The following is a 14,022-nucleotide window of genomic DNA, read 5'->3' as shown; positions in this document are numbered from 1 at the left end:
AATACAAGACCTGATCAAATCATTTCTCAATCAGATCTAATCAATGGATAAGTAAATATCTGGAGTCATAATTGATTGGGTGTTTAATTCATTCAGGCTTATAGTGTTACTTGCAAGCAATCAGAATGAATTGTGTGTGTGTGTGAGAGCGCGAGAGAGAGAAAAGTCTGGCTTTCCTGTGTTCTGTCATTAAATGTTAGTTTTATCATGTGACACTGTTCTGATAAATTGGCTTTTTTCATTCTGTTAGATGTGGGTTTTTTCCCTGTTACCTGATTGTGTGTGTGTGTCATATGTTGATTAAATGGACAGCAGTACTTTAACATGCATGCCTTTCTCGCCTTTTTTTTTATTTTTTATTTTTTTTTACTGTCGTTTCTCTTCCCCGTTTATTGCCGTGGACTTGTCTTTTGTCTTACACTTCTTTTTCTTCTGTCTTCTCTGTTCACATGTATTTGTTTTTCTGTTCCCGTTCTCCTTCTGTGCTTTTTTTTTTTTGTAATATATACATATCCATGTCATTTTCCAACGTCCACATCTCTCTCGGTCTCCAGATCCATGCTGAGCAGCGCCGACAAGGCAGAGAAGACCGGAGTAGGAGGGGGGACGCTTGGCTCAGGTGGCGGGGACGAGAACAAGGACTCTCTTTCCTCCTCCTCTCCAAGAGGTGGGACTCCGCCCCCGTCTGCGAAAGACAACACCAAGCCTCGCTCTCTGCGATTCACCTGGAGCATGAAGACCACGTCGTCCATGGAGCCCAGCGAGATGATGAAGGAGATCCGTAAGGTTCTGGATGCTAACAGCTGCGAATACGAAGTGCGCGAGCGCTACATGCTGTTCTGCATGGCCGGTAACCCGTCCCGCGACGACTTCGTCCAGTGGGAGATGGAGGTGTGCAAACTTCCACGGCTGTCCCTCAACGGCGTGCGCTTCAAAAGGATTTCCGGCACTTCCATCGCCTTCAAGAACATCGCTTCCAAAATCGCCAACGAGCTCAAACTGTGAGAGGGAAACTGTAAAAGTTACAGTGGGGCAGGAGATGGTGATGAAGGGGGAAATGTTAACCACTGGGGTGTGAGATTGTAAACAGGACCGAAATAAGCCGTACAGATCCAACACGCTGAAATACAGTGTGGTGTATGAGAGAAAAAAAGTGCTGTATATGTTGATTTTGCTGGTTTCAGGATCACTGGCCTTTTCTCTCATCTATCACTTGAGGAAAGGGGTGAAAGGAAAGAAACACAATTGCTTTACTTCTGGCCACTATGAGAAGATACCAACATAAAAAACTCTGTTTTGGTCTTTAACTCGCACACACACACACACACACACTCGCACACACACTCGCACACACTGGGCATCCGGACAGAGATTATGATTCCTGCACATGTCATTTGTTTTACCGTGTAGATTGGGGTCAGAGTTTCCCCACAAACCCATTCTCACTCCACCATTTTGTCCTCTTCTTTTCTTTTTGTTTTTTTTGTTTTTTTGTTTTGTATTGTTTAGTTTTTTATGGTGTTTTGTCAGCGAGGTTACACCTCATCAGCACCCAAAGAGGGCCACCACTTAAATCCACTCAAAGGATTGTGTGTTCTGCTTTTGGTAAATTAGTTCTTCATTGACTGGGTTTGTAATTTTTTTTGCACTGGAACGGAGTGTTTTTGTTGTCCCTCCTCCCCCCTTTCTGAAATCAATTGTATTTCAATGTTGTAATATCAGTGATTTCTGCATTGTTATTCTTAGGATGTCTTTTTTTCTTCCTCGTCGTTTCGAAAAAGCGTTCATGTCTTGCTGTAATAAATTACCACACAAGAACATCAGACTCCACCAAACCTTGCCGTTCCCCTTGGACTAAACGGTCACTGGAAAGAAGACATGTGATGGGCTTTATCTGTAAGCCCACCTTCCAAATCCAGGATGCTTACAACCTGAAAGCTACAGTTGTTTGGTAGCAAATTAAATAAGCCCCAACATCACTTTGAGCATTACCCTTTTCATGCTTGTCCCATGTGCATTAGTCTGAATGAGAGTGAATCATCTGTGTATAACCAAAAGGTTACTTTGGGCCTTTTGTCTTGATCTTCATGCAGTGATTGTATTAAGTAGCAGTGAAGCCCACAAAGAACTACACATCAGGAACAGATGATCTGACTACCACTTGGTTTTAAATCTATTTTTTTTTTTTTTTTTTTTTTATCCATTTGGATATTCTTGATCAGGTGTTCGTAAAGACAGGTGAGAAAGGTGGATGAGTATGTGAGAGAAATCTAAGTCGTCTTGTCTTTCCACTTAGCTATACTTGTTTTGCATGCATGGATACACACAGATATTATTGAAACAGTAGGGGGAGCAATGGTGTCTCTTCCAAGTCTGAGTGGTTTGTGGGACACTTGTGCATCTGTGTTTTGTATCTATTTTTATTTTTTCCAGAATTTTTTTTATGTCACATTATTTGCAGTTCTATTAATGATCATTGTCTAAGGTGCTGGGGATCCAATTGTTGATGTTATCTATTAATATTTTTCTTTTCTTCAGGGTTGATTTTCTTTCATATCATTTTTTTCATTGCTGTAATTTTAATATATATTTTTTTTTTTCCTTCGTCAGAACTGATGTGTGTCAGGGATAGAAAGAACTCCAAATGTACATTTGGTGCGAAGAGAGATGATTATGATCAATGATAGTAATAAATGAATAATGAATCTCAAACTGTGTACGTAATGACGTCCGGAACGCAAACACTGAAGAGATTTTGTTCATTTAACTTTATTCTAAAAAGAAAAAAACAAAACAAAAGCAAGCATATCCAAGATCACCTGTAAACAATTCTCATGTAAAGTTGTGGTGGAAATGAAAAAACTCCACTGGCACAAACTTTTTCAATTTTAGTGTTGCAAAATCTTACACATCCATGTACTTCAGAGTTTGTGCAAGAAAAGAAAAAAAAGTCAAGTATTTTGGGTCATTTAGTGCTTTAATATAAACTACTACTACATTTCTATCTACTAATATTTCAGGGACTTGGTCAAAAATAAAAAAGAAACTGCTTCACTAAGCTCGGATCTAATAATACATGGCTCTTTAATGAAGACGAAAGCGCGCGCGTTCCCGGTTTACACTCGATCATCATGTGGTGTCTTGTGTGTAACAGAGTTGGAGATGTTCTGCTGTTGCCATGGAGATGGAGAAACCTGTGATTCAGTTGTCAAGGCATTTCGTTACAATCCAGTGTATAACATCTAAAGACTCTTTGCTCCATTGAGAAATTTTGGTTCAAGTACTGACAGTGTTTTTTGTTTGTTTTGTCAGAGATCATTTTTGTAATTGATCATGCTGAACTGTGTGCTTTTGAATCCTGTGGCCTCCTCTGAGGTATATAATTAAAGCTGAAGCCCGGTAGGCGTGTGGTGGTCTGTATTTGGCAAGTCTGCACTGAGGTCTTTTCTGTATTAAGCTTCGCGACAATGCGAGATGTTCACTTGTATGCGTGTTGGTATTTAATGGCTATTTAATGGCAATTTTCTGAGTGATGCCTCGTTTCACCTGTCTAACACTATATCCAACCGACTCCTGATGCCTCCTGTGTGCATGAATAACTGCAATTAATGTATTCTGTATTTTAAATATCCTGGACAGTACCTGCTCTCCTATCATTAACTTCATTATATTCTAGAAAGTGTGCGTGCCTTCTAGAATTTGCCCTAATCTAGAACCAGTTCTACTCTTGAACAAATATGAACTGGTTTGAGATCAGCAGCAAAAGCCGACCTCAGGAGCTTGTATGAATCAGTGCGAGTGAGGCGACTCCACTTTGAGCCCCATCAGCGAGGGAGGCAGCTGTACGCTGGAAGCTGCAGAAGAACCGACGGAGTTCCTCAGGCCGCTCTGGTGGTGTGACGAGGCCACGGCAGGGCGGATGAGTGGTGGTGGAGGGTGGTTGTGGGGAGTTCTGGTCTGGAGGGGACGCGTCTGAAGAGGAGGAGGTTGGCGCAACAGGCTTGGGGGGGCACTAGGGGGAGTCGGGCGTAGTAAAGGTGGGGGTTGGGTAAGCGGAGGAGAGGACTGGCTGGAGTTGCTGGCTCCTTCAGAGGAAGGTGTTGGACTGCCAGAGTCTGCAGGAGACGCACTGTCCCTTTTAGTCTGCATAGATCACAACACAGGAATATTAAACATAAAGCAAAAAAACAACAGCAATAATTGAAAGTGTCCAGGATAATATTTTTTTTTTTTTTACACATCACATAATCCTTCCTCACCTCGTCCTCTTCCACTCCCGCTGTCCCGTTTAGGTCCTTCGTGGTCTCACTGTTGCCCCGCAGCACTTCCTGTTCTGCTTGCCATTCGCGCAGCACTTCTTCCAGATTAAAGCGGCGGCGGTAGCTGACGAAGAACGAGCTCACCTGACCTGCTGTCTTGTTCCCAATCACGTCCGCTATGGCGGAAAAGTCTTTTCCATATCTTCTGATAGCTGAAAAGGCAAATCCACAACATCTTGCTCTAACCATTCACTAATAATACAACAGGAATATGCTTTTATTTGTGCTATTCATTCCAATTTATCACACTGACACCCACAGGAATCAAATGGTACTGCATCTGGGACACTACAAATCCTTAACCTGCCAATATTTTCATACACAACTAGATTGATAGATTTTGATAGATTAATGATTCTGACTTACCCTGTACAGCCAACAGCTGCTCCTCTGTCGTCCAGCGGGAATTAATCTTAACAGTGGACTGCAGGAATATATAATGATTAATCAAATGCAATTTGCTGAGGACTTGAATCAATTTCCACATTTCGGTAAAAAATGTTCAAGTTATGTTATATACACACCGACCAGGCACAACATTATGACCACCAGCATAACAGCATTAACTTCTTTAGCACATAGACAACATCTGTTGGATCGGACCCCCCAGGTAAGCCTTCGTTCCCCACGTGCATCAGTGAGCCTTCGCTGCCCATGACCCTGTCGCCGGGTCACCTGTTCCTTCCTTGGAGCACTTTAGATAGCTACTGACCACTGCAGACCGGGAACATCCCACAAGAGCTGCAGTTTTGGAGCTCTGACCCAGTCGTCTAGACATCAAACTCAAATCCTTTCGCTCGCCCATTTTTCCTGCATCTAACATCAACTTTGAGGACAAAAGGTTCACTTGCTGCCTAATAATATTCCACCCACTACCAGGTGCCATGATAAAGAGATAATCAGTGTTATGCACTTCACCGGTCATAATGTTTAATGTCTGGTCAGTGTATGTATATAAGCACACGTGACACACATTTAAAAAAAATGTTCGCTACAAGGAAATGTATAACACTGTCTTTAATGAACTATGGATATCTAAGATCAGATGCTGGAGCAGACACTGTTGCTTATTAACAAATGCTCCTTGATTTACTTCAACGGAATTCCTTAACACTACTGCTGTTAAGTTTTGAGTAGGTCAGTTTATCATTTTTTTTACATTATAAGAACGCATGCTGAATTTCTCGACCAAAAAAAACTGACCATATGCTCCATATGTAGACACTGGAATATTCCTCCTTATAACATAACTTTTGGCAAAGATTGATCTTTCCTTGATTTGTCGATCATCATCGTCCTACATGCTTCAGAACTAAGCAGAGTGCTAATATAATCATAATACAGTATAGTTAAAAAAAAAAAAACAAAGGGAGAACTGCACCTCAGCCAGTCTCATGGCATCAACACCATCTGCCAGACTCTGTTTGAGGACACTGTTTGCTTGCTTCATGCTTTGAACCTGCATGAGGATTAGTAAAGTTTGTATTGTGATTCATTCCGGTCAGTATAAATCCATAATAAATATTGTTGTGAGTGTGAATGTGAGAGAGACAGACGCCATGCATTCCTTACCTGTCTCTTGAGAGACACTAGCTGCGTGTCGAGCTGACGGTTAGAGACGGTTCCTGACTCTGTGGATGCCGACACGGCGACAATGTCGTGCTGATCCAGATGCATGCCTTTCGGAGGCCTGCGACGTGCCCTCAGTGGGTGGTGTCGGTACTGAGCCCCCTGGTTCTCTTTGCGTGTTTGGCCTGACCTGCTAGAGCTCCTCTCGCTGCCTCCTCCAGCACTAGAGCTCAGTTTGGGCTGCATAAGAGAATGGATCTTAAAACACAAATATTTTTAAAGGGTATCATTTCTTATAGTAGTCTCATCATGTCATGTGACATGATTCTTAACCCAAGCAAGAACTAGAGCATGCATTTGTAGTTCTTAGTACCAAATCATATAATCTGTTGTCAAAGCATTGTTGTAAACACTCGCATGAAGATAAATGCTTGTAGGATAATACAGTAATGCCTCGTGCTGAGAACCGAACAAGTAGTCGGTAGCGTTTTTAACCACTTTAGGACCCATGATTTTAGACTTAAAATGCACAGGAAGCACAAATGAGAACGCTCTGGCACTGTTCTGGCACGAGATAAAACGACTCATCTGTTTTTCCGTAAGCCTGAAGCGCTCAAGTTTCATTGCGAGTTTTGTTCCGAGTGCCGAAACTTTTTACAGTTGTCATGACGTGAGGAGTACTGAATTTGACGAGTTTCGTAGCTGACGAGTACCGAAATTTTACTGTATTTAAAATAACTTGAGTGAATAATTAATAAAAGGCACCACAGGACATTTTAATGTAAATTTGGCACAGACTGTTAAATGACTACTTTTATCCTCGTGGGCATATCTCTTATTATAAAAATCTCCTGTACATATAAACATTGATATACCATTTCATAGCCTTATTTAACAGCCCTTACACGAGATTAAATCTGGTGAATACGGGAAAAATTGTCCTTTTATACTCGTGTAATGAGGTATGTTTTTGAGTTTACGCCTCACCTCTTTCTTTGTGACGATCTCAAAGTCACTGTCACTTCCTGGGTCTGCTTCTTCTATCTCGTCATTACTGACAGAAACACATTGCAAGGTTAAGTAATGCTTAGGTGCGTAAGTAATGCCCCCCCCCACCACCACCACCACCCACACAACTCTCTCACCTTTCATCTTTCTCTCTCTTGGTAACGAGTTTGCGGGCCTGCCGGTCCATGACGCTGGTGCGAGTCCGAGTCTTCTTCCAGGAGTAGTAGTACTTAACCAGACTGGAAATCAACTTATCTGGCAGCTGGGAAATAAAATATACATCAATACCAGTGCAGCATGGAAAATCTTAATTACCCTGCACATGTTTAATTAATTACAGGCTTGGCTACACATCTACAGCACAGATCAGCTGCCTGACGTAAGTGAAATCAAAGAAAAGCTAGAGTTTGTTTATGCACGTCTTTGGACAATATACACTATATGGGCAAAATTATTGGGACACCTGACTGAAGGCAGACAACTGCATTGGGTGTCTTGGAATGCAGTAGCATGAACCAAACCTGCTCCAGCATGACAGTGCCCCTGTGCACAAAGCAAACTCCATGAAGATATGCTTTGCATGGGTTGGAGTCAAAGATCTCCTGCTATAGAGCTCTGACCTCAACCCTACTAAACACATTAGGGATGAATTGGAAGTCTGACTGCACCAAAATGGCAGAGTGGGAAGAATTATAAGAGCAAATTTGGACTAAATGTGGAAATGCAATGCTCAAAAAGCACATTCCATACTTATGACCGGGTGTCCGGAAACTTTTGCCAAATACAGTGTATCTTAGTCTGTATACTGTAAACAATCGTATTCTAATAGGATAAAGAACATTTTAGTCACATGGTTCTTGTTCAGCTTCTGCTCAATCAAGTACCCTCTAGAATGCCTATGCCCCACCCCTCTAAATAAACAGAACGCTGTTCATTAATAACAGCCATGTAGATTTGAACAAGCAGCTTTCTTGCAAGCCATCTGGTGGAAGTGTTGAAATGTTGGTTCCAGCCCCTGCTAAAAAGCTTTCAGTTTAAAAGCCGATGCACTCGTTGTGATGCCATGATTGGATGATTTTGAATGACTGCCCATGCACGTGTGTGAAAGGTATTTCCTCTGAGAAAGCTGCATTATTCAGCTTGCTTGCCAGGCATCATCTGGAATGCTATGAAAATCAGAAAAGGACTTTTAACACTACTATGTAGAGCTGCAATGAGAGAGCAGAAAGTGCCCTTTGACATTCATATATATATATATATATATATATATATATATATATATATATATATATATCCTTTTTTTTCAAAGGATGATTTCAACGGGCAGAATGAATTCACATCACTCAAACCATGTGAAGGTAACTAATACTTTAAGGAAATGTGAAGCACGAGAAGACAATATATACAGTGTGTAAGGAGAATCATTTCTAGCTATAAAATCGTTCATTATTCTTAATACTGGACCAAAGGTCATATTCACTCCTCTTCTTGTCTGTATGTTGGACTGCAGGATTTTCTGGCAGGGAGGAAAAATTCAGCCTCCCTCCTGTAGCAGCAGGCAGATGGGAGCACTGCAGATTATACAAGCCATCTTTTCTTCCTCTTCTCCCTCCTATTCCCACTTTCTCACTCTCACTTTCTCTCCTGTATTCTCATACACTAGCTTACCATCTGCTGGATGCGATGGAAACTCTTGCCGTGGAAGCTGAACGCCTGCTCAAACAGCACCTTGTCCTCCACCGTCCACTCGTCTGGAAAGGGTGTGAAGTTGGCCAGGTCGGCCAGGGACTTCTCCACGTCATGCTTGTGCCAGAGCAACATGCCCAAGGACTAAAGAATAAAGAAGTGATTGGTTTGGTGCAACACAGTAGTGAAGGTTTGCTAAAAAAGAAGTGCTCAAGCCTTTTCCCTACTGTAACACACGTGATTATCAGACAGGAATGGACATGCTTCCCTTTCCTCAGATAATAATGGAAAACCTATTTACTCAAACACAAGCTGTTGAGGCGAAATGAACATTTATGAGCAAACTGCATTTAACCGTTCGGTGTAATCGTATAATTCACGATAGAATTCAATTGTTTGGGAGGAAGAACTCCAGACTAAGAATTACTTATTACTGCATTGTACCAGTGTGAGCTGTAGTTATATTAGCATTGTACAATCACACAGTAGAAACAATTTTCTGATGGAAATTAACACGTGTCTAAAACGCCACTATACGCCAGATCCATAATGTTTTGATACTATTTTCTCTATACCATTAAAAGTCGTGTGCAAGTCGTTTTCATGCTGAGTGATCGTGTAGTGTGGGAGTATTCCTTTAAACTATGGCTTGGCATACCTGTTCCATATTATATCCATGCTTCTCTTTGGCCATTAAGATATATTCATCCACTGTTGAACAAAAGGAAAGGCCAATTCTGTCAGTATTAAGTCACATAATCGGAGCATGCTCTCAGATTAAGAAGTCTGATTTACATTAAGCATCTGCCAACATATGTCACATGTATAATATAATATATGTCAATTATTAGTATTATCTGTAAACAGTGCGTGGACCAGATCAGTGTAAAATAACAAAATAAAGATTTCCTTGAAAGAGGGCTTCTATATGATCTTTGTTTTACAATACAGTGTGATTATTTTCTAGTACTATACCAGTTTATAGACTTCTTTGAATTCAATACTTACACATTGCATCAGACACCTGGGTGTTGGGTGACCATACAAGCATGCTTCTGTGGTCTTTCTCACTGTAGTCAGGCTCAAGCTCTGTCAATGTAGGAAACACATCAGTTAGACATACATTTCCCTCATCCACACTTCTGATGTTCAACATATCAATCTACGATGATCTAAGCTTATTCGCAGTCACACAAAGAATATTAATGGTTATCTGCCATTGCATAGGAGTAATAATGAGACTTCACAGTTGTGTGCTTCACTAAGCGTAACCAAAATATTAGGCAAAGTATTAGTTTCCATTCTGTTATTTCAAACAAATGAATCAGATGATCGTCTCTACAGAGAAATGGGTTTACTTCAACTCGGCAACCAAATTTCAGCATACAGTTGACAAGACTTTCAACACATTTTCCTGTGCTTAAAAAAGTAATGACCATCAAACAACCAAAGAAATTCTTCTCTACCATTTTTGTTAGCCATCCTCTTCAGCCTGGCCCCATACATCTTTATTGATGAACCTTTAAATCTTTCGCTTTCAGGCTATGTATAGACAGTGCACTAGATTTTTCAAATGGACCTCAAATACACTGGTAATAGGGGTGACTGCTCTCTTACACGAACACACTTCCTCTTACCTGGCTTGTACTCCGGGATCTGCGCCTGGTAGTCGGCACCCACACGAATCATGCTGTCTGTGAAATAAAGAACGCGGTAAGGAAGAGTTTGCAAGTCACACGAAGGGCAGCAGGAATGATGTGGGTGGAAGAAAGAGCAGAAGCCTAAATAAAGCTGGACCAGCTTCCAGTTACAGAATCTGGCCAGAAAAGACAAGACTTGTAAACAGTATGTTTGGAAACGCTCCAAAGCACTAGCTTCAATAAAGCATTAGATGCTTTATTAATAGGTTTTATAAGTTTGCATGTCTGTTTTTCCTTGACAGAGGCCTACCATGTGAATGATCTTCATCACTGCTCTCCTCATCAGTGTGCTGACTGTTGCCATTGGTTGCTGTTTTTGCCCTGCTGCGGGACAGAACTCCAGATCCTGAGCGTTCCATCACTGACGGCATGCCTTGAACATAAGGAAACATTTTATGTTTAGGACAAAAGCTATATTACATTTATTAAAAGAACAAAAAGGTGCCAGAGTAGTGGAGTCGGAAACGATGCTGCCTCTCAGTTCCAGAATCGACCGTGAGCTCCCGGTACCCAAAAAACCTACTTGTAGAGTTGGACTAGCTGCTCCGAACTTTTTCTGAAAGGTGGAATGGCATCTTATCCGGGGTGTATTCACGCCTCACACTCAGTAGTTACCAAACCCACCACTCCCCTGACCAGAATAAAGCACTAGAGTGGAATGAATAAAACAATATAAGATATAAAGTTCTCATCTGAATCGATCATAACCTTGAATTACACGTGAGTACAAACACCAAACATGTCAAGAGAAAGGATAGAAGTATTTCGAAATATAAAATACCACCATACGTCTTGCAATTCAATATACGTAATATAGAAATGAAGGCGATTACACGTTCATTTGCTTGACCCCATCGTTACTAGAAAGAAAACTCTGTAAAACTCTTTAGCTATGCGAATTCAAGTAGGGTTCTGGAGGAACGTCGTCTCATTTTTACTGTGTTCTACTATACACAGTGGAACACAGTAAAAATGAGACGACGTTCCTCCAGAACCCTGGTGCTACACTAAACAACATAAAGCTACAACATACAACATAAAGCTACATAACGTGCATCGAGTGCTACCTAGTGCAAACAAAAAACAGTGCAGACAGACAACACAAGACAAAACACAAAACCCAAGATAGTGCCGACCAGTACCCCTACTGTATACTTCGATTATACAGTACTGTAAAAGTACAACTGGGAGTAAATATAAACAAACACAATGCAGTGCAAAACAGCAGTAGCAGCAGTCAAGAGGTGCAAAAAACAGCATGTAAACAGTGTAATGCTTCAAGTATAAATAATAAATAAATGATGGTGGACTGGATTGAGATGAATAATGAGTGTGTGCTAGTGAATTCACTATTTTTTTACATTTTTATAGCAGACTGTGTCAAATGAAAATATGAACCATGAATTTTTTTTTGGTCCAAACTCCTCTCAGAGCTACTGGAGTACTGCACTATGGGCTTTTCCCACATTAAATATTCTCCAACATGTAGCAGGTGAGAAGGTAAAAAAAATTCTCCATGTGCCTCAAGGAGTGTGGTGTATGAAGTCAGGTTGAGATGTGAAGTCATGGAGGAGAGTGTACGTGCGTGCGTGCGTGCGCGCGCGCGCGCGTGAGAGAGAGAGCGAGAGAGAGAGAGTGCACTTCCGCTCCGCTCCTGGTGGCGATGTTTCTCTCCGAGGCCTTTTGTCTACCAGGACCTGGTAGCCACACAAAGTAACGGAGCCAAACATATGAGCAACTCAACATTAAATCCATTACCACCCCAACACACACCTTCGGTACACATTATAAGCAGCAGCCGGTTGATTTTCACTGGAGATAGAAACGCGTTTTAAAGGCGCGTGCCTGCTCGGTGATTTTGGAGGAGCTCAGCTCCACTCATTGTCATGTGGATCAGCTTCCAAACCGCCTCTACATGATGGGCTCATGGGGACCTACTGCAAACTGAGAACAATGTATAAAGACGCTTTTATTAGGGGCGCAAATCGTGTAGTAAAATCGTGGCTCTCACAACTTTCCTTTTTTTTTCCCACTCCTTTAAAAATAGTCTTTTTTTTTTTTTTTTTTTTTTTTTTTAGCCCATGAGAACGTTTTTGGGGGGTTCGTGTACAAACTATACAAAAGTTATTTACACGATAAAATAATTGACCACCAACCAGAAAGAGTGAAGAAGCTGTTTTTTGGGGGGTTTAATAAACCACTTTGTCAATTGGCAATTGCCGGGAGGTGTGACGTCACGCCCGGGTTCAATTGCGCTTCTTTTTTTTTTTTTTTTTTCTCAACCCAGCATTGCCTACAGAGATCATCATGATTATATATACACAGTTTAGCGACGTTTTATTCTAAAGGCGCATAAATATGAAGCGAAAACGAAGGCTGATTTCCAGCACAACTCCACTGAGAAGTCCTCGCTCGAGACGCCTTTCCCTCGTGCCTCTTGTTCAGAACGCTATGAAGTGCAGAAGGACGCGCAGAGGAACCTACAGCCAAACCGGCTCTCATTCAAACTTGGAGAGCGCAAGAGGATGGGGGGAGGAGGAAAAATTAAATTCACCTTGCTTTTGTCTCGTCTCACTTTTGGCCCTGTTCGTCTCTCAAGTCGGGATTCTTTTGTGTAAAAAAAAAAATATTTACAAAAAAAACACGCTTTAAGTCCTCCAGCTTCAGTTAGTGGCTTTGGAGATGTCGTTCAACATTTGTGTTAGTTGCCAACCGGGAAAGCAGTTTCACACCTGGCTCTAGATCTCTCTCTCTTCTCCTGAAACTTAATCAGCGATGGACCGCGGGATATTAATACACCAAAACTACTGGATAAATCCTCCGTCAATATTTACTTCTCTTCTCTCTCTTTCTTTCTCTCTCTCTCTCTCTCTTTCTCTTTCCCGTCCAACGGTATCGACTGCATGGAGATCCTCTGTGTGTGTGTGTGTGTGTGTGTGTGTGTGCCGGGGGAGGGAGGAGGGAGGGGGGCCAGCCACAACACACACCACTCAACCATACAAACCTTCCGCCTTCCTCGCCTCTCCCCAACTAACTTCGATGTCAGTTATGTAGTTCCATATGCCGGCCCAAACATTTCCAAATAAATGGATGTCATCCTTCAAAATAGTGTCCATAACGTGGTATTCTGCCCTTTTTCATTCTATTCATCTTATTGAATAGCTGTGTGTTTATCTCTAGATTATAATGATGCGTTATGGTAAGAAGCAATAATTCCTTCCTTTTCATTTTAAGGCGCATATTAATATAAATGGTTTGTCTTTTTTGTAAATAAACAGACACTTTATTTGGGTGGTGTGTTCGTACTCAAACAATAGACTCAAACCCTCTTCACCTGCGCTGCTCCCACAGAATGCTATACCAGGCCGGACTACTTCCCACTGTACGCGCGGATGAATCTGTCAGCTGTGCATTGCGGTGCTGAGGTCCTCCAGACCTTTACTAATGTATGCACGACCAGACTGAAACTAAACAACTTGCAATTATATTATTGTTTTGGTTTTTTGTGCTTTTTTTTTTTAATAATCGCGCTTATTCCGATGATTGTCACTGGTGAGACTGCGAACTCGTTGGTTAGGTTTAAAACAAGGCCAATGAATATTTATTCTGATCACAATCACTATCCCAGTGGCACTGCAGGTGAAAATGAGGAGATAACCAGATTTTATATATAATCCCTATATAATCCTAATTTCAAAGAATTTGCATTTTTAAATTCTTCACCCACAGCAACACGGTTT

General features: G+C 41.4%; 2 protein-coding genes across 12 annotated transcripts in view; one reads left to right on the top strand and one right to left on the bottom strand.

The window, feature by feature from the left end:
• Window positions 1-2,712, top strand: part of mark2b (MAP/microtubule affinity-regulating kinase 2b) — a 39,814-nt gene extending 37,102 nt beyond the window's left edge. For all 7 annotated transcript variants that reach the window (XM_083541369.1, XM_083541367.1, XM_083541366.1 and 4 more), the window contains one exon: window positions 555-2,712. In XM_083541369.1, coding sequence (XP_083397495.1) covers window positions 555-1,005 — 451 coding nt within the window. In that variant the 3' untranslated portion in view covers window positions 1,006-2,712. The remainder of the gene's footprint in view (window positions 1-554) is intronic.
• Window positions 2,560-13,658, bottom strand: rcor2 (REST corepressor 2). Of its 5 annotated transcripts, none has more exons than XM_083541377.1 (13): window positions 13,593-13,658; window positions 10,533-10,655; window positions 10,220-10,276; window positions 9,591-9,671; window positions 9,241-9,293; window positions 8,565-8,726; window positions 7,034-7,158; window positions 6,876-6,942; window positions 5,892-6,128; window positions 5,701-5,778; window positions 4,686-4,743; window positions 4,260-4,471; window positions 2,560-4,143 (listed from the first exon to the last, which is right to left on the bottom strand). In XM_083541377.1, the coding sequence occupies exons 2-13, from the start codon at window positions 10,651-10,653 to the stop codon at window positions 3,790-3,792; spliced, it is 1,605 nt and encodes a 534-aa protein (XP_083397503.1). In that variant the 5' UTR covers window positions 10,654-10,655; window positions 13,593-13,658; the 3' UTR covers window positions 2,560-3,789. The 5 variants fall into 5 exon arrangements, with proteins under 5 accessions (XP_083397503.1, XP_083397500.1, XP_083397502.1 ...); XM_083541374.1 differs by lacking the exon at window positions 13,593-13,658 and adding an exon at window positions 12,837-13,218; XM_083541376.1 differs by lacking the exon at window positions 13,593-13,658 and adding an exon at window positions 12,415-13,200.
• Between the last annotated feature and the right edge of the window lie 364 nt (window positions 13,659-14,022).

Source organism: Silurus aristotelis, assembly GCF_946808225.1.
Source record: "Silurus aristotelis genome assembly, chromosome: 5".
Lineage (NCBI taxonomy): Eukaryota > Metazoa > Chordata > Actinopteri > Siluriformes > Siluridae > Silurus > Silurus aristotelis.
Note: the sequence above shows the minus strand (reverse complement) of the source record. Positions and strands in the feature narration are given on the sequence as shown.

Bases quoted from the DNA above. Each gene is read 5' to 3' on its own strand.
- rcor2 (XM_083541373.1), bottom strand. The intron at 8,727-9,240 runs GTATGCCAAGCC...TTTATTCTTTAG, and splicing joins ATGGATATAATATGGAACAG to TCCTTGGGCATGTTGCTCTG. The intron at 5,779-5,891 runs GTAAGGAATGCA...ATCCTCATGCAG, and splicing joins TAGTGTCTCTCAAGAGACAG to GTTCAAAGCATGAAGCAAGC.